This window comes from Lissotriton vulgaris, chromosome 4_1, assembly GCF_964263255.1.
Source record: "Lissotriton vulgaris chromosome 4_1, aLisVul1.2, whole genome shotgun sequence".
In the NCBI taxonomy this organism is placed as follows: domain Eukaryota; kingdom Metazoa; phylum Chordata; class Amphibia; order Caudata; family Salamandridae; genus Lissotriton; species Lissotriton vulgaris.
Window position 1 is genome coordinate 60,959,136 of NC_141691.1, and position 27,147 is coordinate 60,986,282.

At 49.0% G+C, this 27,147-nt stretch overlaps 1 protein-coding gene across 2 annotated transcripts in view; it reads right to left on the reverse strand.

Moving 5' to 3' along the window:
* Positions 1-27,147, reverse strand: part of KIF4A (kinesin family member 4A) — a 307,171-nt gene that overhangs the window by 100,956 nt on the left and 179,068 nt on the right. For both annotated transcript variants that reach the window (XM_086918309.1, XM_086918308.1), the window contains exons 17-22: positions 24,286-24,430; positions 22,319-22,429; positions 2,651-2,734; positions 2,448-2,561; positions 2,177-2,332; positions 1,885-1,982 (exon numbers count right to left, since the gene is read on the reverse strand). In XM_086918309.1, the coding sequence (XP_086774435.1) occupies positions 1,885-1,982; positions 2,177-2,332; positions 2,448-2,561; positions 2,651-2,734; positions 22,319-22,429; positions 24,286-24,430 (708 nt within the window). The remainder of the gene's footprint in view (positions 1-1,884; positions 1,983-2,176; positions 2,333-2,447; positions 2,562-2,650; positions 2,735-22,318; positions 22,430-24,285; positions 24,431-27,147) is intronic.

The following is a 27,147-nucleotide window of genomic DNA, read 5'->3' on the forward strand; positions in this document are numbered from 1 at the left end:
GTGTTTAGCTGGTTTTCGACTTAGTTGACCTGGGGCCCTGCTATTCAAGACCTCAGGCCCTCTGTTAAAATGGACTCCTTGTACTCTAGGTACATAAAAATTGGAACATGTATTACCTTGTGAGCCCCTGTACAGTGTACCCTAGATACCCAGGGCATAGGTGCATCCAAGGCTTACCAGGGGCTGCAGCACATATTGTGCCACCCCTGGCCTTACTATTTGACACAACTAGCTGATCACACAGCTGGGGCAAGGTGGTGTAATCACCCTTTGCTGTAGATATAAAATACCTATATCTAACCACCAAAATGGACACATACTCCTATGGCAGGCCTTATCAATCCTGAAGGCAGAGAGTTTGGATTTATGTGAGATGGTGCTCTAGCATGAGCTGAGCCTGTCTGCAGCTTTCGGAACCATGTCCTTATAGCTGTTCCATGATAACGCTATACCATATACTCGTAAGTGCATTACAATCCTCGCGGTTATTGCTAACTTTGGCATAGCATTATCGAAACATGTCGTGTAAGGTGTCATACACTTTGGAATACTACCCCCTCACCAGTTCTGGCGACGGGGGTAGCATTCCACCCTTCTAGAGGGATAAGACATGTATGTAACTGTAACCCTGCTTAAAGTTAACCCGAGCCTCAGCATCCCAAAATGGATGCTGCTGCCACAGACAAGTCTGACCTCCTGCTGCTGGGAGTCCTTCCTGCAACGGAGGCCTGGACAAAGGATTTCCTGCCTGGGGAGGTGCTAGCACCACCCCAGACAGTCCTTTGTGTATCCAGATAGGCAGGGCTTAAAGGAATGAGACATGCCTGGGGCACACAAGGTGTCCCTGTGCATAACCCGGTTCAAACCAGTTGCTGGGGCACTCCAGCCCCAGCTCTGGCACGAAACCGGACAAAGGATAGGGGGTGTAACCACCCCCCTTCCTGTTCCCACCCATGGGAGGGACCTAGTCACTAGTACAGCCCCCTTTAGCAGAATAAAGGTAGGAGCTGGCCCCATTCCAAATTAGATTATCCTGAACAACTTTACAAGAAGAAACTCTGGACTTCGACGTTCCGCTCCACAGAAGACTGAAGAAATCTCCCTTGTGGCAAAGGAGTGACCACCCTGCACAAGCAGGCACCATCAAGCGTCCTAGCGGTTAACTTTGTCGTCCTTCCTGCCGGAACCAGACCTCAGAGCTCGACAAGACCCAGACTCCCAGACCTCTACGCACATCTGCAGCACAGCTGAGACTTGTGGGTGCGACGAGACGTGGGACCGGCCATCTTTGAAGAACTGCACTTTGCTTCCAGCACGACCTCTGAGGCACCTCCGAGAAAGTGCTTTGGGGATTGAGAAGCCCCAGCCCTGAGCAGCTCCTGCACCGAAGACCAGCCCTCCAGCATCCACGAGATCACCATAAGGGTAGTTTGGACTGATACAAGGTGATCACTAGAACTAGTGAGCATCATATATCAGGCCAACTTCTCACAGGGCATGCAAGATTTAAGAGCAGTGGCATGGTCCCAGTGAAGGGGGGGGGTGGTCTCAGGGGACCCTCTCCAGCTCCCAAGCCCTAGGTACCCATAGTACCACTTACTGGGGACTTACAAGAGGTAGAAGTACCAACTGGCAATATGTTTTGAGGTAAGAAGTAAAGGCGCAGGGGACTTGTATGGCAGTGTCCCTGTATAGTCCAATCAAAACCACATCAAAACCAGGCAAAAAGTGGGGGCTACGCATGCACACTGAGACACTTTCTAACACCCACTCATAAATGCTCTTCCGTTTCATCCTTTGACCAAAAACACACCAAGAGCTCTATACATTCTGTCTTCTATCACACTAAAAACACACATCATAATCTGCTCAAATATAGGTTACCTTAGCTCCATCTCAGTCTCCAGGCTCTCAATTTGCTTTGTGACCGATGACTCAGTGTCGTCCATATTTTCCAATTCAGCAACAGTGTACGTCCGCCTCTGAAAGAATATGGAAGTAAAACTCTAGACTTGCCACGTCATAATACAACCACAAAAGATTAATTCCTATTGAATATAACTGCAGGTTGCAAATAGGTATTTATATCCTTTTTTTTCATTTGAAAAGATTAGTCAAATGTAACCATGATTAAGCTGCCCCGATCCTTTTATTTTAAACTGCAAGAAAAACTCACCCGGATTTTGTGCGGGATGCGTTCTCCAGCCTCCTTTTTCTCCTTGAGCTGAGCAAGATCTTGAGCCAAGATCTTTCGGTCTTCTAGCAGATCATTCAAGTGTCGCTGGGCTTCTTCTGTACTAACCAATATTTCCACCTCATTAGCAAGCCAGTTCTGAGGAGAAATCAATGCAGAGAATCACTCACAATGGAATCACAAGTGAATATGTATGGTACTATATCAACAACATAGCCTCTCAGCACCAGTGGTAACAGAACACCATAGTTACCTTAACTCTGGCTGCAGCTCCCTCCATGCCCCGGTTCGGAAACTCCTTGCGTTTATCTGCAGCCTCCCTCTGTTTATGGATCGCATCCTTGAGGCGCTTGTTTGCTGCTGCTGCCTAGACAGTGGGTCACAGAAAAGGATTTAAATTATTAACTTGTGGAAGCAACTAACTTCATTCCCTTTTGCCAGCGCCAGCACACCTACCTCCTCAGTTTTCCGCCTCAGCACGCTGGCCTGTTTCTGGAAGTCACGTTCTAGTTTAAGCATCTCATATTGCCTCTTGCGGTCCTAAGGAAAGAATGACTCAATGAGTGGTTCAGATTATCACACCTTACAAGCATTTACAGTAACAAGTGTGAGCTTCAAGCAACACAAACCTTGGGCATGGCAACACACCGGGCAGATATAAGTATAACGCATGAGAAAGAAGGTGGGACCAAGAGCCAATCTTTAAGCAGGTCCTGCACCCGTGGCTCCAGAGGAAGTGTATTGAAAACGTAGAGTACAGTTCCTAAGGGGATGGTGGAAGGGGAGGGGGGACACAACTTTTGGTTTGTTGCCCTCACACACCATGAGGTGTCATGCTTCATCATTGGGCCTTGCTCCTAGTCGGGCCGGCGCTGCAATGCTAGACGGGCTAACCGTTACCGGGGCTCTTTGTCGGGGATCTTTTCTGGAGAAGCCGTTGGGTGCGTGCGGGTGTGGGGGCAGTGTGCACGTGTGAGGTGGTTAGAAATAGGTCAAGGTCGGTCCTAATAGCAATCAATTTTAATGGTGAAGGTAGATCCTGCCTAACTAAAAATGGGTGGACGCCCTATGGGAATGTAATGTTCCTTACAGGCCATCTCTATAGTGGGGTGGACATGTTTCCTGCCTATTTGTTCTAGAAGAATCTGTTGGCACTTCATCAGGACCAATGTGAATTCAGGTACACAAAATGAAAATTGGCAAAATGGGAAAACAGGCACAAAGACATTTGGAAATCGTCTGTTGTGGGGCCCCTAGTAGTTCAGGGTCAAGTTGACAACCGTAGAACAGCAACTACTGCCTGTCAACAAGGAGCACATTGTTGCTCCACTTTGGGGGGTGGCGGCAACTTGCCAGTATGCCTAACCTCGCTCTGTTTCCCCGTGCACACCACCCCCACACCCACACAACAGCTTCTCCAGAAAAGATCTCCGACAAATAGCCCCGGAAACGCAGGCCCGATTAGCAGCAAGGCTCAATGATGAAGCATGACACCTCTCAGGGTGTGGGAGGACAACAAGACAAACAGTGTTGTCTCCCCCCCTCCCCCTTTCACCATCCCCTTAGGAACTGAACTCTATGTGTTCAATACAAGTATAACGCAACCATTCCACTGCTGCAATGGCTGGAAAATGTGACAGCTTAAGAATGTCAAAACTAGAAGAGAAAACATGTTATTTTTCTTCAGTAAAACACTTTCTGGTGGATACACCAACCACAATCCTTTGATCCTAACAAAGTAATTGCATAGAGTTCTACAGAGATGCCAAAGTGCATGGTGGCATCAGTAACACCCTTAGACATGGAAGAATTGGTAATACTTTGAGGCGCAGCAGTGTTCAAAATCGAACTCCACAGCTGTGGGAGAGCAGGGATTAGTCTGCAGTGGAGTATCACAAAGATCTTTTTATAACAGTCAGAAAATAAGTTATCTAGCTATAACCCTGGTTCCCTAACATTTCCATCTTTCACAAATTCACCTGCTTGAATTATTCTCAGTTGCCAGACTTGGAACCACCGACAGTCTGAAGACAGCAGTTTAATACTTATTCTCAATAACATTAATAAGTTCCAGTCTCATGAAATATGCTGCTATTGATTACTCAGCTGTTCCTCTATAATCCTCATGCATAGGTGACAATAAGATACCAGAAGAATGCATGAAGAAGTCGTTCATATTGCTTTCACCTTTATTACTGTGGCAATTTTTAAAGTAAGAATGCTGCTTGGCTAACCAATTTTTCACCTCTCTTGAAAGGAGTAAACCATTCACTCTTCAGTGCAGATTCTGGCTCCCAAGACAATCCAATCCTTGCTTGGTGTTTAAAGTGACGTTCCATTGCAGACAGCCAAGGCTACATTTCACAAGACTCTTCTTGATAAGTTAGTTTCTAAAGGAGCGAACTCAAAGGGAAGCAGCAACTCCCTCCCACCAGAGCTCTGATGAAGAACTTCCAGAAGGTGATCCGCTGGGAAATGGGAAACCAGATCGCCCATGTGCAAAATACCCAGAGCCGTGGACACCGCGCAAGCGAAGGCTACACCCACTTCCGTAGGGCCCCACGGGTGGGGAAAGCAGCTCCTCCTTGGGCGACGGCTTTTAAGCTAAGGCAGCTGTTACAGAAGTCAACCGGAGCGGGCAAAGGCCAGGTCCAGAAAGGCAAAATATGGACTGCGAAGAGGGGTACTTGTGGCTCCTCCGGTGAAAACTGCGGCAATTGTGAGGAGCCAAACTTTAATGACGTCAGGGAAAGCCAAGACGCAGCGGCCAGTCTCTGGCGAGGACACCAGCAGGTGTCCAACCTCTGGAGATGAGGGGGCGTCTGAAGAATCTGCGACCAGACGCCTGTCGGGGGCCGTAGTCGGCAGCCCGAGGCAGGACATAATCGTCCGACGCCAAAGGAGACGCCGGACAGGCCGACTCCACACCACACAGCTCAGGGGACATGGGCTGGGCCGTAGCCGCTAGGGGACAGCAGCGCAGGAATGGCGCTGACTACCTCTGACGAGGCAGCTGCCTGCGTGGAGGGATGAGAGGGACCCGGGGATGACAAGGAGCCCCCCGCCAGCCTCAGCCCATATTGGGACGAGGGGGGTCCACGACCCATGTAGCGCTGCCAAGGCTGACTACCTCCGACGAGGCAGCCACCTGGTGGAGGGACAAGAGGGGTCCGGAGGACGACAACGGGTCCCCCGCCAGCCTCGACCCATGACTGGACGAGGGGGCCCTGTGGCGCCGCCAGGGCCAGCAGCAGCCAACACCGTAGCGGCGTCACCTCTGCCTCAGGCAAGGCCACCGCCTGTCTAGAGGGCCGAGAGGGGCTTGGGGATGCGACCCGAGCCCCCGCGACCTCCCACAACACCACAGGGACTCCCAGAGGAGTTTGCGGTGAGGCAAAGGCGCAGTGGTCCGAAGGAGGGACCCCCGAAGGGTCGCACCCCAACCGCACCACATACTCAAAGCCTGGAGTAGTCAGTCAGAGCCGGAGCCGCCGGCGACACTGCGGTGGGCCCCGCACAACACAAGGCATCCGCGACGTCTCAGGAGGGGAAGGAGGGGGGGGGGGGGGGGGGGGGGGGGGGGGGAGAAGGAGGAGGAGGAGGAGGGAGAAGGAGGAGGAGGAGGGGAGGAGGAGGGGGGAAGGAGGAGGGGAGGAGGATGGGGGGAGGAGGAGGATGGGGGGAGGAGGAGGATGGGGGGGAGGAGGAGGATGGGGGGAGGAGGAGGAGGATGGGGGGAGGAGGCGGAGGATGGGGGAAGGAGGAGGCGGAGGATGGGGGAAGGAGGAGGCGGAGGATGGGGGAAGGAGGAGGCGGAGGATGGGGGAAGGAGGAGGCGGAGGATGGGGGAAGGAGGAGGCGGAGGATGGGGGAAGGAGGAGGCGGAGGATGGGGGAAGGAGGAGGCGGAGGATGGGGGAAGGAGGAGGCGGAGGATGGGGGAAGGAGGAGGCGGAGGATGGGGGAAGGAGGCGGCGGAGGATGGGGGAAGGAGGAGGCGGAGGATGGGGGAGGAGGAGGAGGATGGGGGAGGAGGAGGAGGATGGGGGAGGAGGATGGGGGATGGGGGAGGAGGATGGGGGAAGGAGGAGGAGGATGGGGGAAGGAGGAGGAGGATGGGGGAAGGAGGAGGAGGAGGGTGGGGGAAGGAGGAGGAGGAGGGTGGGGGAAGGAGGAGGAGGAGGATGGGGGAAGGAGGAGGCGGAGGATGGGGGAAGGAGGAGGAGGAGGAGGATGGGGGAAGGAGGAGGCGGAGGATGGGGGGAGGAGGTGGAGGATGGGGGAAGGAGGAGGAGGAGGATGGGGGAAGGAGGAGGCGGAGGAGGAGGATGGGGGAAGGAGGAGGCGGAGGATGGGGAAGGAGGAGGCGGAGGATGGGGGAAGGAGGAGGCGGAGGATGGGGGAAGGAGGAGGAGGAGGATGGGGGAAGGAGGAGGAGGAGGATGGGGAAGGAGGAGGAGGAGGAGGATGGGGGAAGGAGGAGGATGGGGGAAGGAGGAGGATGGGGGAAGGAGGAGGATGGGGGAAGGAGGAGGAGGATGGGGGAAGGAGGAGGAGGATGGGGAAGGAGGAGAAGGAGGGGGGAAGGAGGAGAAGGAGGGGGGAGGAGAAGGAGAAGGAGGGGGGAGGAGAAGGAGAAGGAGGGGGAGGAGTAGGGGGGGAGAAAGGGGGGGGGGGGAGAAAGGGGGGGGAGCCAGCGAGGCCTGCAAAGCCCCCGTATATGTCTCCCATCTGGGCTCTCAACACCCCCCTCACCGGGAAACTGGATAGGGGGCGATAAGCAGGGCCGCATCGCCCGTGGAGAGCCCACGCCCCCAACAGGACGGAAACCAGCCATCGGGGACAAACTGCGACACTTACCAATCGGGGAACAACGCTCTTGCGGCATAGAAGGATAGGGACGGCTGCGACGATGACTGCTTTGAAACTCTTCCACAGAAGTTGATAGAGGTGACGAAGCCGACCTGGACAGACGAGCCGCGACTTCAGCTTCAACTGTTGGCACGCCTCGCAATCAGTGGAGCCGTGATCTTCCCCCAAACACTACATGCAAATGAGGTGGGGGTCCGTCGCCGACCTAAGGTGTCCACACGACAAGCACGTCTTAAAGCCCGAAGGCATCCGCACACTGTTCCCACAGATACAAGCAAAGGAAATCGGGGCCTAAACAGACCCGGGCATGAACGGATCCGCGTTGCACACGGCAAAGGAAAAAAACTGACGTAGGCGCACCGGGGTGGGACTTGTGACCTCGCTGACATTCCTGTACTTGGACGCCTGGGCAGAGTTGCATGATGCCGTCCCCCCCCCGGTGCGCAGGGATGTTGTGGCAAAAAGTTTTCCGGATCCAGTCTCACGCTGGAGGATAATCCTATGTTCAGGAATCTGCGGCTAGTAGTCTATCAGATGAAACATGCAAGAAAGATTCCGTGTCTACGGAAGTCAATGAAACAAGACGCCTGGAACCACCACTGCACCGGGCACCTACAGCTGGAGTCGCAGTGGCCTACCAGTCCCAGCAAGGTCCCCCAGTGGTCCAAGTGGCCCACAGGTCCCAGCGAGGTCCCCCAGTGGTCCAGAGTCTGAGTCCACTGAGTTGACCCCTCCAGGACTCCCCCACATCCCCTGCAGCCTCTGCCACAACTGAGTGGACCGAATTGACAAAATCCTAACCTCAAGAATACCCTGCATCCAGCTGTCCTGAGCCCAGGAGAAAAGAACCAGAGGTGCACCTACGTACCGAGCCCTCCAACTTTCTTGCCCAGCTGTTTATTCCTCCTGAAGGTCTTCCTGGACCGAGCCTGCAGCTAAAAACAAAGACCTAGAATCCCCATTGAAATTAACAGGGCACCCTACACCAAAACAGCACCCTGCACCCAGCCGCCCCTGCGGGTGTACTTTGGGTGCTAAAACGGATCTCCCTTGCCCTGAGATAAACCCCAAGAGTGTTGCTCTTACAACCTTGTGGCCTGCTCATGAGCAGCCACCAACCGAGGCCCTTTGTCCACCATTGGATAACACTGGGCCTCAGCACTCTGCACCTGGCCGCTCTAGTGCCGCTGAGGGTGTTTCAAGAGTTCATCTTTGACCCTAGGGGAACCCTGGTTCTTACCCCAGAATACCAAGTTCTACAAACTAGTACTTACCTGTTAACCAATAATGTATTCCTATGGGGAGAAATTAAGTCACTATTTTCCTCGAAACATGTGAAGTGTAGTGTTGGTTTTTGTATTAAACTTTAAAAATCTGAAAAAAAACTAAAGATTGCTTACTTATCTTTTTTCTAGTCAATGTCCTAGTGCGATAGCTGGGTATATCACACGGAGTAGAAAAAGTAGGTATATCACACGGAGGAGAAAAAGTAATCTAGAAAGTAATCTGCAATGTAATTCAAAGTATTCTAACAGTAATTTCCACAGTATTGACAGCATTTACAAACCTGTAACAGGCATTTTCATTCAGCTTACTTGTACTGTTCAACCTGACTTGAAAATTAACAAATACACATACTGTGACAGGCTTGCTTGGTTCTAGGAAATAAATACAAGTAAATGCTTTTATACAAATCAAATTGGTTTGAGTTCAGTCTGAGTGTGACATTTGCTGATCGAGTGTGTACAACAGATGCTTAACACTACCCTGTGATTCTGCCTTTCTGCGCGACCAGTGCCGGACTAAGAAAGGAATATGCTACTTACCAGTATGCATCTGTTCTTGGCATGTAGGGCTGCTGACATTCATATCTGTGCATAGATCGCCTCCTAGTGTTGGATCTGGATGATTGCATGTTGTTGTCCTGGAATAGTCTTAGAAGTATAACAAGATAGGTGGGCATCGACTCCATCCTTAGATTGTTTTTCGCCATTGTGGCAGAGATGGAGTATAGTACATTAAGAGATGTCCGTGCGAAGAGTGAATGCTGCGGCTGAGACAGGCACTGGGGAGGTGGGTGGGCGATATGAATGTCAGCAGCCCTACATTCCAAGAACAGATGCATACTGGTAAGTAGCATATTCCGTTCAAGGCATGTGGGTTGCTGAAACCAGATCTGTGCATAGAGTGCATAGCAGTATCTCCCTTAGCGGTGGCTACCTATGTCAGTCGCAGCAGTCTGGAAAAGAGTTGAGAACAGCCTGTCCTACAGCAGCTTGCTGTTTTGAATGTACATCTACACAATAGTGTTTTGTAAATGTATGTGTGGTTGTCTATGTGGCTGCTTTATAAATTTCGTGTAAAGGAATATTACCCAGGAAAGCCATGGATGCCTGTAGCTTGCGTGTGGAATGCGCCCTAGGGGGGGAACTGTTAAGGTGAGTTTGGCTTTTAAATAACATTTGGATGCATTTAACGATCCATCTGGCTATACCTGATTTTGAAATAGGGTTGCCTTTGTGTTACGGTGAGTGTTGCAGCGAGAAAGCAACAAACAGTTTTGTTTTTCGAAATACCTTAGTTCTGTCTATAGTATAGCAGAGCTCTTGACATCTAGAGTATGCAAGGCCCTTTCAGCTACTGTCTGGATTTTGAAAGAACACTGGCAGTTCGATGGTTTGATTTATGTGGAAATGGGATACCACCTTTGGCATGAATTTAGGGTTTGTTCTGAGAACTACTCTATTTGCATGTATTTGGATGAATGGCTCTTGAATAGTTATGGCTTGGAGAGCGCTAACTCTTCGAAGCGAAGTAATGGCAATAAGGAAAGCCACCTTCCAAGTAAGAAATTGTATTTGGCAAGAGTGTAGTGGTTCAAAAGGTGGTCCCATAAGTCTGGTTAAAACAATGTTCAGATTCCAGACTGGTGAAGGTGGGTGTCAGAGGAATTACGCGCTTGAGTCCTTCCATAAACGCCTCAATTGCTGGCACCCTAAATAGTGAAAGGTGTTGCCTGTTTTAACGCAGCTAAATGTATTCTGATGGATGAATATGCTAAATTGCAGCGTTGTAGGTGCAAGAGATAGCAAATGAGGTTGAGTTGAAGCATCAAGTGGGTTTATATCATTGTTATTGCAGTAAATGACGAAACGTTTCCACTTAGCTGCCCTGGTGGTGTTTTTTTTTTGCCTCCTTGATAATGTTCATACAGTCTGGAGGCAAGTTTAGGTATCCAAACACTAGGATTTCAGGAGGCAGATCGCCAGGTTCAGCTGTTGCGGATCTGGATGTTGGATTTCTCCATGGCTCCGAGTTAGGAGATTGGGTGTGAGTGCTTTTGATGAGGCACCACTGACTGTTCTAGGAACGTTGTGTACCATGGTTGCCTCGCCCATGTGGGAGCAACTAGGATTAGCGTCAGTGAACGTTAACTTAGTTTGTGTGCCACTAGCGGTATTAATGGATCTGGGGGAAAAGCGCACGCAAATTTGCCTGACCAGTTCATCCATATCGCATTGCCATGAGACTGTGGATGTGGGAACCTGGCGGCAAATTACTGGCATTTTGCATTTTCGCTTGTGGCAAAGAGATCTCCGGGTGTCCCCACTTACGTAAGAATGGTTGGAGCACTTTGGGGTGAATCTCCCATTCGTGCATTTGTTCACTGTGCCTGCTGAGCAGGTCGGCTACTTTATTGTCCTTGCCTGGGAGGTGCTCTGCCATGAGAAACATTTTCCTTTGAATGGCCCATTTCCACATTGCTTGAGCTAGGTGCGACAGCTGTGGTGAGTGTTCCTTCCTGTTTTTGAATATAGTACATAGCTGTCATGTCCGTCCGGATCAACAATTTTGTTGCATAAGTGTGTCTTGAACGCTTTTAGTGCTAGAAAGATTGCCATCAACTCCAGCAGGTTTATGTGCATCTTCTTTTGTTGTACAGTCCAGAGTCCCTGGACTGTGTAATTTAGGACATGGGCACCCCACCCTAGTAGGGATGCGTCCGCGGTTAACACGGTTTGTGGGACAGGCTCTTGGAACAGTCAACCTTTTCAAAGGTTTTGTGGATTCCACCAATGCAGAGAGTTATATGCACGACTGGTCACTAACACTAGGTCCTGTAATTGCCCCTGAGCCTGATTCCACTGCCTTGCTAAGCACTCTTGGAGCGGACGAATACGTAGCCTGGCATGAGGAAATATGAATACGCACGAGGCCATCATGCCCATTAGTTGCATAAACACTCGAGCTGGTAATGAGTGTTGAGGTCTGAACCTTTGAATCAATGTTTGCATTCTGTTGATCCGTGCTGCGTTGGGATATGCTTTCAATGCCAGTGTATCTATAGTTGCTTCCAGGTATTGTTGTACATGCGAGGGTTGCAGATGTGATTTTGGGTAGTTTAGCGAGAAGCCTAAACTGTGCAGTAGATGGATGGTTTTTGACATGTGGTTGGCACACTGCCGGGCCGATGGCGAGTGTATTAGCCAATCGTCCAGATATGGGTGCACATGAATGTGTTGCCTTCTGAGATGTGCCGCCACTGTAGCTAGACATTTGGTGAAAACTCGTGGGGCTGTTGTGACATCAAATGGTAGGACTTTGAACTGGTAGTGCTGTCCTTGAATGGTGAACCTGAGATACTTTCTGAGCAGGGTTTATTGGAATATGAAAGTATGAGTCTTTGAGGTCTAGAGTTGCTAGGAAGTCTCCCGTTGCGAAGCAATGGTAAGACTTGCTGGAGAGCGCATATGAAAGTGCTCCGACAAAATGTACAGGTTGAGGGGCCTGAGCTCCAATATTGGTGTGAGAGACCTGTCCTTTCTTTGGAATTAGGAAGTATAGGGAGTATACTCCTGTTCCCTGATGTTGTAGTGGGACTGGTTCTATGGCCCCCTTTTGCAGCATACCGATGACCTCTTGCTGCAGTAGTGTTATATGTTCCTGTGACATTGGTCGGTGCACAGGGGTATGTTGGGAGGTGTTGAAGTGAGTGCGAGGCAATAGCCATGTTGGATAATTTGCCTGACCCACTTGTCTGTAGTGATATTTAACCAGACTGGCAGAAATTGTTGTATTCTTCCCCCGACTGGTGTTTTATGGTCTGGGGGCAGTGACAAGAAGTCACTGTTTGGTGTTAGTGGAGGATCTATTTGCATTGCCTCCACGCCCCCTTCCTTTGGTGTTATTGCCCCTGTATCCACCCCTGTTGGTGTTTTTGTTGTACGTGGATGCGTGTTAGTCTTGTAGGTGGAGGATTGCTGTGAGGTATTACTTCTGACTCCTACTCTATAATTGGAGCGACGAAAGGAGCCCTGGTGTTGTTGGGACTGGAGAGCTCGCTGTTTCTGCATCCTTTTTCATTTTGTCCAGAATGGTCAACTGCTGGATCAAATAAAAAGTCTGGGTTGATGGGCTGATTAAGAATAGTGGATTGGACGTCATTCTTAAAACCGGATATGCGAAGCCATGCGTGGCGTCTTAGCAGCACGCTTGTATTGATGGATCTGGCAGCTGTATCAGCCGCGTCTAGGGCACATTTAATTGAGGCATTGGTGATGAGCTTCCCTTCTTGTATCGGTTCATCTGCTTGCTGTTTATAAGGGTCAAGTAAGTGTTGGAGAATTTCTTCCAAGCCGTCATAATGCGCCCTGTCATATCTGCCAGCAGGGCCTGTGTATAGGCAATTCTCCAAGAGTTTGCTGCTTGAGCTGCTACTGTTTTGCTTGATGCCTCAAAGATTTGACTCTGTCTGGAGGAGCAGCCTCTCCGGTAGTCTGGGGGTTAGCCCTCTTACGTGCGTTGGACACCACTAGGGAATCCAAGGGTAGCTGCCCTTTTATGTATGTAGGATCGATAGGTGCAGCCCTATATTTCTTATCAATTCTAGGGTTAATGACCCGTGCTTTAGCAGTGTCTTTAAAAATGTCATGTGCATGTTTTAAGACGCCCTTTAACATGGGGAGTTTTTACATGTCTCAGATGTTGCGAGTGTATCAAAGAGAAAGTCTTCTTCAATAGCATCAGAGTGCATATCTACGTTATGGTAGGTAGCTGCTCTATCAAGTAAAGAATTAAAGGCCACAGTATCTTCAGTGGGTGATTGCTTAGTTGGGTAAACTGCTGGTTCAGTAATGGGCAGAGTCACCTCATTATCTGGTTCTCCTCCTGCACCCCATGGCTGTAGGTTGGGGTCTCCAGTTGGGTTTTGTGGATAACCAAACCCCACATCTGCATCCTGATCTTCATCTGGGTTGTAGTCAGGTGATACTGGGGCATATGGGGTTGTAGGCATGGCTGGATTGATAGGTTCAAAAAGGATAGGAGAGGTAGCACAGTCCCGTTTCTTTTTGAGTGGTATTCTAGGAAAGTCTGCTATTGGCAGAGGCCTTTTCTTTTTAGTACAGTCACTTTGCCAGTTGCTGGGTCAATATACAGCTTTGACTGGTCCTCTGTGGAGGGGTCTGGGTGAATAAGCTCTTCCTCCACAGTCTGCCTTTGGTGCCGTAGCTTTTGGTGTGCCAGATTTTGGGTCAGTAGGTTTACTTAGTTCGACCGCTTTTGGTGGTTGGATGGGTTTTTGATGTTTCGACACTCTCAGCTGGATGTCCTTCGCTCGGTCCGAAAAAAGGTGGTGAAGCCAGCTGTTTGTTTGGTTCGACAGTCTCTTTAGGTGTTTTAGGTGTATGTGGTTTTGGCTTGATTTTTTTTTTCAGATCGAGCGGCTTCGGCTCGACCGATTTGTTTTTGTCCACAGTAGGTTTCACTTTCCGTTCGACGTTAGTCTTGGGCGTCAGCCTTTAACTTCCGTCGACAGTGTTTTTTCCTTTGTCGATATTTGAGACTGGTCTGCTTGATTTAACATGCTTTGGCTTAGAGGTGGATTTGACGTGCTTTTGCGTCGGATCGACGTGTTTTGGCCGCGAGGTGTACTCGACAGCTCTTGGCTTCATGCTCGACTCGACAGGTTTTGTCTTCGCTGTCGACTTGACTGTCTTTGGCTTCGAAGGTTGCGTTGGGACTGCGGCCTTCGGCTCTAGGACCTTTTGCTTAACTACTTTTGGATCGACGACATTAGGTCAGAAGACTGTTGTCGAAGAGTTTTGGTTTCAATGGAACCAGCGCCGTATGGCGTGTCTGAGAACTTTTCGAATATGTTCTTAGCCGGTCGGTACTGCGGGGCTGTAGAACGAAAGTGTAGATCTTGGCTAAGGCCCACTGGCGATGCCTCGACCTGAGTCTCTGATATTGGTGTAGTGTCTATATGGAGCGGTGTACTCGCGGTTCGTCCCTAGTCGTTATCGGAGTCGTCTTCAACAGCTACGATGTCTTGATCGTATTCCTAGAGATCAACGATTTCTTCGTCCTCTTCGAAGTAATTTTCGGAGTCGTGCTCCGAGTATTGTTCTTCTAATTGATCAGATTCTTCGGCGCTACCTAGTTCTTACTCATAGTCGAAGATGTCTGGTTCTGGCGCCGACCTCTGCATTTCTTGCCTTGCTGCCCGTCGATTCCGGATAGGCTTTTTCGACCGGAACTGGACACAAGCTAGGCAACTATCTTCCTTGTGATCTGGAGATAGGCATTTGTTGCACACGGGATGCCTATCCGTGTGCGGGAACTTTGAGTTGCACTGCGGGCCGTATTTAAATGGTCTTTGTTCCATCGACGGTCGCTCCACGTGGCGTCGAGAAGGCCTCACGGCCCGATTCGACGACCGGAGTGCAATAGATGTTTCTGAAGTGTCTCGGTACCGAGCGCTAAACAATACCGATGGAACCGAAGGCCTTTTGGCCTTTACAGAAAAGTTAGTCAATTCCGAACTTGGAGTGTAGGAAAGTACATCCGAACCCAATGGCGGAAAAAAAACAATCTGAGGATTGAGAGGATACCCATGCGCACTGTAGTCCAAGGGAGGAGCCACCTATCTCGTGATACTTCAAAGACTCTTCCAGAACAACAACATGCAATCATCCAGACCCAACACTAGGCGGCGATCTACGCACAGATATTAATTCAGCAGCCCACATGCCTCCGACAGAAACCGGCCATGGCAAACTGCTCAGCGCCCCCCGCGGGTGAGGGGGGAAGTGCAGCCGAGCAGTTTGTGAGTGTCGTTTTCAGCAGATTGTTACAGCTGGCAGATATTGCCAAGCCCCGGTAACAAAAATGGCCTCCAGGGAACCAAAACCGGCCCACACCCTAGCCGCCTACCGGGAAAACGCCTGGTGCCCGCTATGGCCAGTCCAGCCCTGTGCTCGACCACACTACCACAAATAGAGTGTGAGGTTCTATCTTTTACCTCTGCCTACAGTTGAGGTTACACTGGACTGTGCACACTATACCTCATTTTGGATTAGTATATACAGAGACCGATTCCTACATCTCCTAGCCAGAGAAACAATACACATGAAAATACCCAAAAGAAATCCAGTAAGTAGCATAAATATACAGTGCTCCAGTGGGAGACCAAACCATGTACTAAGAAAAAGAATGCGAACTGAAAGGAAGAACGGGACTTGGACCAGAAGACTCAGGAGCAGGCAGAATAAGGAACCACCCAAATTAAGTACCAAGGACCCCCACTGAGGCTGTGTGCAGAAAGGGAACACAGACGTGTGCCCAAAGGAAGTCAATGGAAAAGTGCAGTTTTAAAGAAAAAAGGACACTTCTTAGAGGACCCCGAAGAAAGACATAAGCGGACAGAAGGCTGGAGAGCCACCTCATCTACAGAGGACCCAGGAACCAGGTTCCTTGCACCATGAAAGCTGGTTGCATAGGGGTGAATGGAAGTATAAACCTCCCCTAGACAGACCCCCCCAGGACATAGCGGCATGGATTAGCAAATTTAGCGGCACAAATATAGAAATTTAGCTGCAATTTTGCTGCATTTTATTTGGGTATTTTTCCAACAACAAACAGATATCTATGTTTTTGGAATTAGCAATATGAAGCTATGTATATTTGGTTTATTTACAATGTAGACTCATTCATTCTTGCCACCTATTTATAAGAGTATTTAAGCCATATACTGATTTGTTTTTGCAAAACTATTCACATACGTATACAACTATCCACTGTCATTTCTTAAGTAACAATCTCCTTTACCACAAGTTCAAGTTCCAACATTTGTATAGCGCACTACTCACCCAGAGGGTCTCAAGGCGCTTGAGGGAGGGAGGTGCTTTACTTATCGAATATCCAAGTTTTTTGTTGCTCTCTGAAGAAGAGGTGGTTCTGTGTAAGGCGGAGGTGGGTGGGGAGAGAGTTCCAGGTTTTGGCCACTAAGGAGAAGGATCTCTCCCCCCCCCCCATGGTGGATCTGTGGATGCGCGGAATAGCGTTGAGGGCTTGATTGGACGATCGTAGTTGGCGGGGGTGCGGGGGGGACGGGTGTAGCTGGATAGTCGTGTGTTGAGGCATTCGGGTCCTAGGTCGTAGAGGGCTTTGTGTGCGTGGGTGAGGAGACGGAACGTTATTCTCTTGTTGACGGGGAGCCAATGGAGGTCTTTGAGGTGGCCGGAAATGTGGGCTTGTCGAGTGATGTTCAATATGAGTCTGGCTGAGGCGTTTTGGAAGCGTTGGAGTTTTTTCTGTAGTTTGGCTGTGGTACCGGCGTAAAGGGTGTTTCCGTAATCCAGTCGGCTTGTGACCAGTGCGTGGGTGACAGTCTTTCTTGTTTCGGTGGGGATCCAACATAGGATGTTGAAGCATGATGATGAAACGGCGTTGACTTGTCTGGTCATCGAGAGGGAGGAGTCCAGGATGAAGCCCAGATAACGTGTGTGGTCTGTAGGTATGGGTGCGGTTCCCAGGGCCGGTGGCCACCATAATTCGTCCCAGGCAGAGGGGGATGACCCTAAGATGAGGACTTCCGTTTTGTCAGAGTTTAATTTTAAACGGCTTTTCTTCATCCACTCGGCTACTTCTTTCATTCCATCATGCAAGTTGGTTTTGGCGGTGTTTGGGTCTTTGGTGAGGGAGAGGATCAGCTGGGTGTCGTCTGCGTAGGAGATGATGTTGAGGTTGTGTTGGCGTGCGATGGATGCGAGGGGACTCATGTATACGTTGAAGAGGGTGGGACAGAGTGATGAACCTTGTAGTACGCCGCAAATGACTTCGGTGGCCTCTGATTTGAAAGGGGGGAGGCGGACTCACTGGGATCTTCCGGCGAGGAACGAGGTGATCCATTCCAGTGCTTTTCCTTGTATTCAGACGTTGCTGAGGCGTTGTATGAGGGTGCTATGACAGACTGTCGAAGGCTGCGGAGAGATCAAGTAAGATGAGTGCAACTGTTTCTCCGTTGTCCAGTAGTGTTCGAATGTAGTCTGTTGCTGCGATGAGGGCGGTCTCGGTGCTTTGTTTGGCTCGGAAGCCGGATTGTGAAGGGTCAAGGGATTTGTTGGATTCGAGGAAGGTGGCGAGCTGACTGTTGACGGCTTTCTCAAAGACTTTGGCAGGGAATGGGAGGAGCGAGATGGGGCGGTAGTTCTTAAGGTCGGTGGGATCTGCTGTGGGTTTCTTCAGAAGGGCGCTGAGTTCGGCATGTTTCCAGTTTTCCGGGAAGGTAGCGGAGTTGAAGGAACAGTTGATGACATCGCGGAGATGGGGTGCGATGATGGAGTCTGCTTTGTTGAAAATGTGGTGGGGACATGGGTCGGTTGGCGATCCAGAGTGGATGGAGTTCATCAGGCGGATGGGGTCTTCGGTGGTGATAGGGTTCCAGGCGCAGAGGTTATTAGAGTGCGGTTTAGGTTCGGAGGTGGGTGGAGTGGACTGGACTTCAGACTGGTTTTCAAAGCTGTTATGTATTTCGGCGATTTTGTTGTGGAAGAATGAGGATAGGGAGTCGCAGAGGTCTTGGGAGGGAGTGATGTCGTTGGTGCAGTCTGCTTGGAGGAGAGTGGAATAGGTGAGATGGACCAACCGCATTAAGGAATGGCGTGTTTTGCTGAGGGTTGTGTTGGGAGCAGCGCTAAAAAATTGGTGTAGACTAGTGAACACGCGGTAATCTGTGCGAGTTGTAAGTAATAGTTACTGGCAGCGCTGAGCAATGGCACGTTGTCATGCATTAAACTTAATTGAGAGCCAGAGTGGGGCGCTATATTGGAGTGAACACAACTTTAATAGCGTGTATACTTTGTTATGCCTTGATTTATGGATGCACGTAATATTGGCTATCAACATAGAGCACTGGCGCGCGGCTCAGCAAGACATTTTCAGGTTTGTCATACATTGGAAAAGACACGCAAAAATTGGTGGACTGGCACAAGGTATGCGATGATCACGACTTGGCATATAGGGAAATATGTGCTTTGAGAACTCAGATGAGCTCAATGTAAGGCGCATTCTGGTAATCTTTATATTATTCAGAAGTGTTTTTAACTCACAGGAGTGGGCACCCTTATTAAAATGGAGGGTGCGAGGGTTATATCAGCTTGGGATTTTTGTTACCTGTAGCAGTATATGGTTATCCACTGAATTTATCAGTGAAAGTCCGTTGAGAGTTTAAATTAACAGGCATTATGACTTCCCGATGAAAGATGAGGTTTGTGACATTAGACAATGTTGTTTGCCCCTCATGTAGAGTAGGGATATAAAGGATGAAGAATGGAGTGAAGTTATTTGCTCATGATATTAGCCTCGGTGTCCGAAGAATGAGCACATTAGAGAATTCAGGATTTGACTTGAGCTATTGCACCGATAGTGACTTTTGGCATGTTTTCCCTTATGGAAGCATTACACGCTTTGAGTGCAGATGTGCGCAGGAAGGCACGGTTTAACTTGAGGCTGGATGAAAAACATATGGACACCAAGGTTCATTCATTTGGTCTCTTTACTTCGAAATAGTCTTTATGCAAGTTTATTATTTAGAAGTAACCAGGTAACAGACACCACATTTAAAAATAAATATTTAACATATAGATGGCATTAAATAAATGAATGTTATTCATAAAGCACACTATATAACAGCCTGTTTGTACAAGATATTTGTTTGCTTATTGTAGCATATGTACTCCATAGTGCAATATTTTACAAGTTAAGTAGCACTGGTTATGTTTGCCTCCTTTTCTCTGGATTTCGCAGGCACTTTTGTAAAAATCGCGGCATTTATACAAAAGTCAAACCGCGAAATCCTGGAGGGTCTGCCTAGACGACAGTGGAGGACTTTGGAGAAAAAGACTCGGGAGAAGTTTTTGAAGATGTCCGGAGGTATCCAAGGGTTGATTCTCAAAGCAAGCAGAGGGGACAGAGTCTATGCCACTCTGAGGTGACCAGGAGGAATGGAAGCAAAATGCCCACCCTGGGCAGGGACCTCAGGAGAGCAGATGACAGCCTTGTTTCTGCAGCTGTGGGGACCAGGCAGCTTTGAGGAAGACCAGGAGCAGTTCACGAGCTGAGCTGTCAATGTCAGGGTCTAGGAGTTCCGTGTGCAGCTGAAGCACGGGACCAGCAAGGTCCAAGGGACTCACCAAGTGAAAGTGTCAGAGCAGGCCCAAAGCAAGCAGGGGAGACCACCAAAACCAAAGCAGAAGGGGAGCCCACCACAGCAGGAGGAGGCCCTTGAGAGAACCCAAAAGCCAAAGGCACAGGAGTCACAAGAGGACCTCTGGTAGCTCAAAGATGGAGGCAGACTGTGCAAGAGATGCAGTGAGAACGCTGATCTTCAAGGGATGAGGTAGACTGAAGATCTGGAGTGTGGAGCCAACAAGCCTTGGCAATGGCAAGTAGATGCAGTGCACAGGAGTACGGTCCCAGCAGCTGTGACGAGGGATACTGTCCTCCAAATTGCAGGAAAGACAGGTAAGGCCTGTGGAGCGCTGCAAACCACCATGTGTTGATGGGCCACTGGAAATCCGTAGGACAGGAGCAACTCACTAATCAGCTTTGTTGCAGTGTCTGCAGATGCAGGGAGTAACTACCTCACTCCATGGTAGATTTCTTCGGATGTCCTGGATGCCCACAGGTCTTCTGGAGAACATAAGCAGAGACACAGAAGACAAACAGCAAGACCAGGAGCAGCAGGAGTCTTCCTTGATGCAGTCTTGGTCCTAGCCAAAGTCCAAGTGTCCAGACAGTTTTAATGTGTCCCACACACAAGGGAGCCCTTAAATACCCAAGGAAAAGGGTTGGAACGACTCTGGTTTCACTCCTAGAGGAGGGGCTGGACAGACGGGAGGATACTACCCTGTCCTTTGTACAGTTCCATGCCAGAGCGGGAACTAAGGGTTACTGAACTGGTTAAAACCAAAATGTGCAAGGAGGGCACCAAATGTGCCTTTCAATGCAGACTGGTGGTGCTGGAAAGCGCCCCCAGCCCAATTCACCAAGTCCTGTCTGGGAGGTGGTCACATCTGACAGGAAACCTATTTTTCTACCTTCCCCTGCTCAAGCTCAGCAGTAGGAGGGCAGACTTGTGTCAGTGGTATGTAGCAGCACTAGCTTGCTGGCAGATCCTGAAAGGCTGTTACCGAGAGTACAGGGGGCTCCCATAAGCCCCACCATCCCCAAACACCCTCCTCCACCCTCCCCCCACCCCACCTCCCCCATCAGAGTACATGGGCTCTTACTCCCAACAATGGAATTGGTTTTGGGGTACGATTCAAACATGCTTGATAACAAACATGACCAGGTTCAGCATAGCCATTATATAGCTAGACAACTCGTAATGACTTCTGTCCACTATAGGTCTTAAAATAGGTTGACCAACCTTACGAAGCCTGGAGAATAGACTGCAGGGTTTGTAGGGGTGTCCTCATGCAGGAGCACCCTCACATGTATAACCAAGCACTCTGCCCTCCGGACTGAAGTGCCTGCCATAGGGGTCACATAGGTTTTTAGTGTAGTGACCTCAGATAAGGAAACATCTGTTGTGAGAGGTGCTAGCCCCACCTCACACAGGCTGTAACGGCCCATCTCTCTCCTCCCCTTCCCCGCCAAAGTCACTGACGATGGTCAACATTCAGCAAAGTAACTTCATAGAAACCAACGACACCCTGGACACATCTCAATCCGGCCTCCGCAGCACCTTGACCACCCTCCTAGCTGCCACCAATGACATCCGCACTCTCCTCGACCAAGGCTACACTGCAGCTTTCATTCTTCTATACCTCTCAGCAGCCTTCGACACGGTCTCCAACTGCATACTAGCCGCCAGGCTCCACGACCCCTGCATACAGGAACAGCCCTAGGCTGGATCCGCTCCTTACTCGCCAGCTGAACTCAAAGAATTAGACTCCCGCCCTTCCTCTCAGAACCCAAAGAAATCAGATGCGGAGTACCCCAAGGATCCTCCTTCAGCCCCACGCTCTTCAACATCTAGATGGCCCCGCTCACAACCAGAGTCAGAAAACTCGTTCTCAGCATAGTATCCTATGTGAGACACAAAGCTCATCCTCTCCCTCACCAAGGATCCCATCACCACCAGGAACAACTTCCAGTCAGTAATCAAGTATGTCGCATTCTGGATGACCAGCAGCTGTCTGGAGCTCAAACGAGAAAACGGAAGTCCTCATCCTCAGATCCACCCACTACACGTCGGATGACACCGGATTGCCCCACCCCCACCCTCTGCAACCCTCCTAGGGTCCACATTCGAAACCTCAGCACCACACTAGACTTCTCCCTCACCATGAGGTGTCAGATCAACGCAGTATCCCCCCCACATGCTTAAACACCCTCCGCAAGACTTTCAAATGGTCCACCCCATCCTCCTGAATCCAGAAAAACAGTACCCCATGCACTAATCACCAGCAGGCTGGACTACAGAAACGCCCTCTACACTGGCATCAACAAGTCTTTACACCACAACCTCTAGACCGTCCAGAATACCGCAGCCAGACTAGTCCTCTGTATCCCACATGACCCAGCACCTACAGGACCGCCACTGGCTCCACAGTTTTAAGTGGACTCCCATGGGTGGCACAACACATACTGCGGGGAGACCCCTGGTGTACCTATGCCCTGGGTACCTTGGTACCATAAACTAGGGACATAAGGGTACACCAGTAGGCAACTATTGAGGTACAAGAGTACTTTCCAAAGCCATTTGGGAGCGAAGATGCTGGTATCCTGATAAGCAGGATCCCAGCAAACTACAGTCAAAACACATTGACCCAAGGCAAAAGTGTGTGGAGGGGGAACCTTGAAAGCAGATCCTACTTTCCTACACTAATGCTGAAGAAAGGACAGTGCACCCCCAGGGTAAAGCTCTTCGATTTCATGTAACGAATACAATGAATACGCCACATACCTTTTCTTTCAGTTGAATCACTTCCTTGTCTTTTTGTTGCTTCCACTGGCGGAATTTCTCCGCTTCCTCTTTCATCTGCCTCATGAGCTGTACACGCTGCGTCTTCATACCCTGAAGGACAAGGTCAGCAAGTTTGGTTAATGCCTTGCAGTGGGTCTTTCAACTGTCTTACAACATAGACCCAGTTTAATGTGTGAGGTGAAGGCACTTTTTTATACTGATGGAAAATCCCTTGTATGCCACATTGAGGTCAACTAAGCGGGTGCAAGCAGGCGATGCTGCCTTTCTGCCGCTAGAGTAGATTTTCAACTCTAGCGGCAGCTTTATCAACGAGAGCAGACAATTTCTTAATGCGAGGGGTTACGAGCATACGCGGCCAACCGCATTGAGAAATCTGATCGCCGGGAGCTTGATTTCCCTTGCTCGTGCACTTTGTTGACTAGCGCAAATGAGGAAAAATCTTGCCAGGAGGTGGATTTTCCTCATTTGCACTTGTAACCAAGTAATGTACAAAGTTCCCCAAATGATAGTGTAGCAGAGTAGTCTCTCTCTCTAAATAAATGTGTGATCAATAATCAGGGAACCGAAGGGATCCCTTGTCGGAACTTAGGATGCCTCACACAACTGATTAGCTGGATGATTATTTCCATCCCGCAAGATGGTTGTCTTGCCTCATCGGCTTCCTGCTCCAACGTCAAGCCGGCGCTGCAATGCCTGACAGTAGCACTAGGTGCTACACTTTTGTGGAGTTCTTTTGTTCCTTGCCGTTTGTTGAGTGCGTATGAGGGGCCTAAGGAGGTGAAGTAGTGAGCGTGAACAAGTGTGTTAAAAAAGGTTAGTTTAGTCCACTAAGACTACTTTATTCATGTGGCTAACTGCCTTGTTAAAATAGTGAAGGGAGGGGTACCGGGACTCAAAGTCAATATAGTTTGGTCTCGTTCAACCCTCACCTGTGGTCAACATGTTTCATGCCATATAGGCAATTCTTCAGGACCGGCTGTTCTGCGTGATTTACCACGCTGAAGTGTGGGGGTAGGTGCCTAGATGAAAGGGCCTCGCGCTTACTGGGTACTAACCTAGAAGCACAGGTCCCACAAGAACAGTCTGTGGGGACCTTTTCCAGGGTTTGAGGGGCTGATTTCCACGCAGGAACCCCTGCCTGTCTTGGTTACTGACCCCTCAGGTGGTATATTACATACATTGCAGCCCACGCTGGGCATTCTATAAGTTTATGAGCACAATTTAGGTCCTGAAGAATTGCCTATATGGCATGAACTACTTCACCTCCTTATGCCCCTCAAACGCACTCAAACGGCAAGGAACAAAGGAACTCCACAAAAGTGTGGCACCTAGTGCTACCCGTCAGGCATTGCAGCACCGGCTTGACGTTGGAGCAGGAAGCCGATGATGTGGCAAGACAACCATCTTGTGGGATGGAAATAATCATCCAGCTAATCAGTTGTGTGAGGCATCCTAAGTTCCGACAAGGGATCCCTTCGGTTCCCTGATTATTGATCACACATTTATTGAGAGAGAGACTACTCTGCTACACTATCATTTGGGGAACTTTGTACATTACTTGGTTACAGGTTCTTAGGACAGGTACACTGGACCCCTATAAATATTGTCCTTTTTAGGTCCCTCTTTGTTGTTCACCTCATTTGCACTTGCCAACTTCTTGTTGCTGAGAACGAGCGAGGAAAAAAACTGCTCTGCAGAACAACGTTTCAGAACTCACCGTAACGCAGTGTTAAACTCTGCAAACTACGCCAGCGTAACTCACCGCCCAGAATTACTGAAAACATTCTTTGGCAATGTGAATGTGATTATTCAAGGCAATACAGCAATTGGCTGGATACCCTGGCAGTCAGTTAATAAAAGCAAGAGCAACTAAACGCCAATGAAAAGGGTGATAGACACAGGATCTCTTCCTTAACGGGACATGCCTATCCAACAATAGATTTCACCTGTATCTCGAGGTGCAGTTTGGAGACTGTTCTTTCTGTTGACTGCCTCATTTTAAGCAGCTTGGACTGATCGCCTAGCTTCTTTTTCAAATCTGCCATCTCTCCCTCCAGCTCCTGCAGCCTCTTCCGCCGGCGCTCACTTAGCCTGTAAACAAAAAGTTCATAATCAGTAATATTCTAGTACTAAGTAACTGTGGTGCTGGCCATATAATGAAGCTTGTGGTGCTGGCCATATAATGAAGCTTGTGGCGGTGGCCATATAATGAAGATCCATCCAAAGCATGTTCCATTAATGCTTAAAAATCCAATTACTGGAAAGGATGGAAACTATCCAAGCCTGCAGACAGTTCTAAGGACTGCAAATGGCTCTTAAGGCAGCAAGATCGCACGAAGGACTTGCATAGAAAGAAGCTGTTCGACTTTAGGGAAACGCCAATAGGACACCCATTTCGGATATCCACCCGCTTTAAGAAATACCATAAGCAATTTGTGTAAGAGTTTAATGTGCAGCATGAACTGTTCTGTCCCCAATGTTGAAAATTAAAACTGAATTTTTTCTCAGTGAAGTTAACTACACAAACTAAACACGAGTCTGCTTAAACCATATCGAACCTAAACAAACTTTCCATCCAACATTAACAAAGGAACCTAGCAAAAATCTATACTAGGCTCCAGGTGGTCTTTGCTTCCATGTACATACATAATTTGAGTAATTACTGGAACGGAGACAAAATAGAGTGAGCAGTAACGCAAGCCAAAGTTAATGGTTAAGAGATTGGGTTTCCTAGAAAAACGTTGGCACCGCTCATTGGTTTTTGACTTTGTGATGACATCGTAGCACGGACTCTTAATCTTCCGTCAGTCCATTTGTAACCAACTAATCAGAATTAAAGCACCCAATGACATTTGTGTCTTGAAATTAACCATTCACAATTTCAAGGATGAATCCCATTAAACTGGGCGATAGCCAACCTAAGTAAGCACTACTAATTAATGACCGATTTGGACGGACCGCAATCGTTCTCGGAGCGGACACCTCCAGTATTAAAGGTTGAGAGGATTGGGAGGAGGGCGATGGGGGGTGCGGGGGGAGGGGGGTTTTATTTTACATCCTGTCTGCCTTTGCAGGTAACCTTGTACTTCGGAATAGCTAGATTCATTCCCTAAAGATGCCACAATATCACTCATCTAATACAGAGCACTTCTAGGGTAAAATGAGCTTGCAGATTGCTTTCTGCTCAGTCTAGGAATTCCTTGCATAAGATGTACTCTGGCTTGCACCTACTTAGTTGGTGATTTAGTCCAGCATTTAGAATTGAACCTTGGTTGGGAAGGTGGTTATAAGATTTACCTTCTGTATTCACTCTCAATATAAGGAGATGAAAACAAGTTACTTACCTGTAACTTTGGTTCCCCAGTATTGGTAACTTTCATAGATTCCCATGCTTTGTATCATTCCCCGTCGTCGGAATGGGAGCCTCGGTACATAGTAAAAACCATAGTAGTAAGCACAAAGTGAAAAAATAGGCCTAGGCCTCATCTCATTTTGTAGCTTATCCACCTCTTTTTGTAAAAGAGACCAAATTTCTGCAGCAGCCAATCAGAGCAGCCTCACCCCATAGAACCTTCCTGAGAGAAGCTCAGAGCCTCAGATTTTCGTAGCCGTTGTATACAGCTATCCACCAAGATCAGAAGAGTGAGCTTTCCCAGGGGAGGTGGGTGGGCGCATGGGAATCTATGAAAGTTACCAATACTGGGGAACCAAAGTTACAGGTAAGTAACTTGTTTTCTTGCCCCAGTATTGGAACTTTCATAGATTCCCATGCTTTGTATCAGAGTAACTAGCAGTAAAGAAAAACATATTTTGTCATACCTGAACCTAAAAATGTGACACATCACTGTAAAAACAGCAGAACACATAGGATCATGAAACATGACAATAATGCAGTATACAAAATATGCAAAGGAAGGCGGGATAGAAAGGAAAGCTCACCGACTTATTGGAAAAGATTCCTCAGGACTGCTTGGCCCACTGCTGCATCCTCCTTCACAGAAGAATCCAGGCAATAGTGGCGGGTGAAGGTGTGGACACCACTCCACGTTGCCGCCCTGCAAATGTCCTTGATAGGGACTCCTGCGAATAACGCCGCAGATGAAGCCATGGATCTGGTAGAGTGAGCACGAACTGCTCGCTGTAGAGGTTTCCCAGCCGCCTGGTGACAAAATTGTATAGCACTGGAAATCCAACGGGAAATACAAGCCTTAGAAACTGCACAACCCTTGCGTGGAGCACTGAAGGAAACAAAGAGCTGTGAAGATTTCCTGAACTGCTTCGTGCGTTCCAGATAGAATTTTAGGCATCTGTCAATGTCCAGAGAGTGCAGAGTTCTTTCCGCAGGTGAAGAAGGTTTTGGAAAAAATGGTTTCAAGACCACGGGTTCATTTAGGTGGAATTCCGAAGGAACTTTCGGGATAAATTTAGGATTCGTCCGTAGAATCAGCACATTATTCTTAAACTGGAGAAATGGTTCCTCAATCGTGAAAGCCTGGATTTCGCTTACTCTGCGAGCCGATGTCAGGGCTAAGAGAAGAGCCACCTTCCAGGAAAGAAACTTAAGGTCAGACTTATGCACAGGTTCAAAAGGGGCTTTCATGAGGGATGACAAAACTAGATTCAAGTGCCAGGTCGGAGGAGGTGGCCGGACTGGAGGAAAAACCCTGAATAAACCTTTCAGGAATTGCTTGACGATCCTGGCCGACCATAGGGAAGGCCCTGAAGATGAACGTCTGAATCTAGAGATGGCTGCCAGATGGACCTTTATCGACGATGGAGCCAATCCCGATTTCGCCAGCGAAAGAATG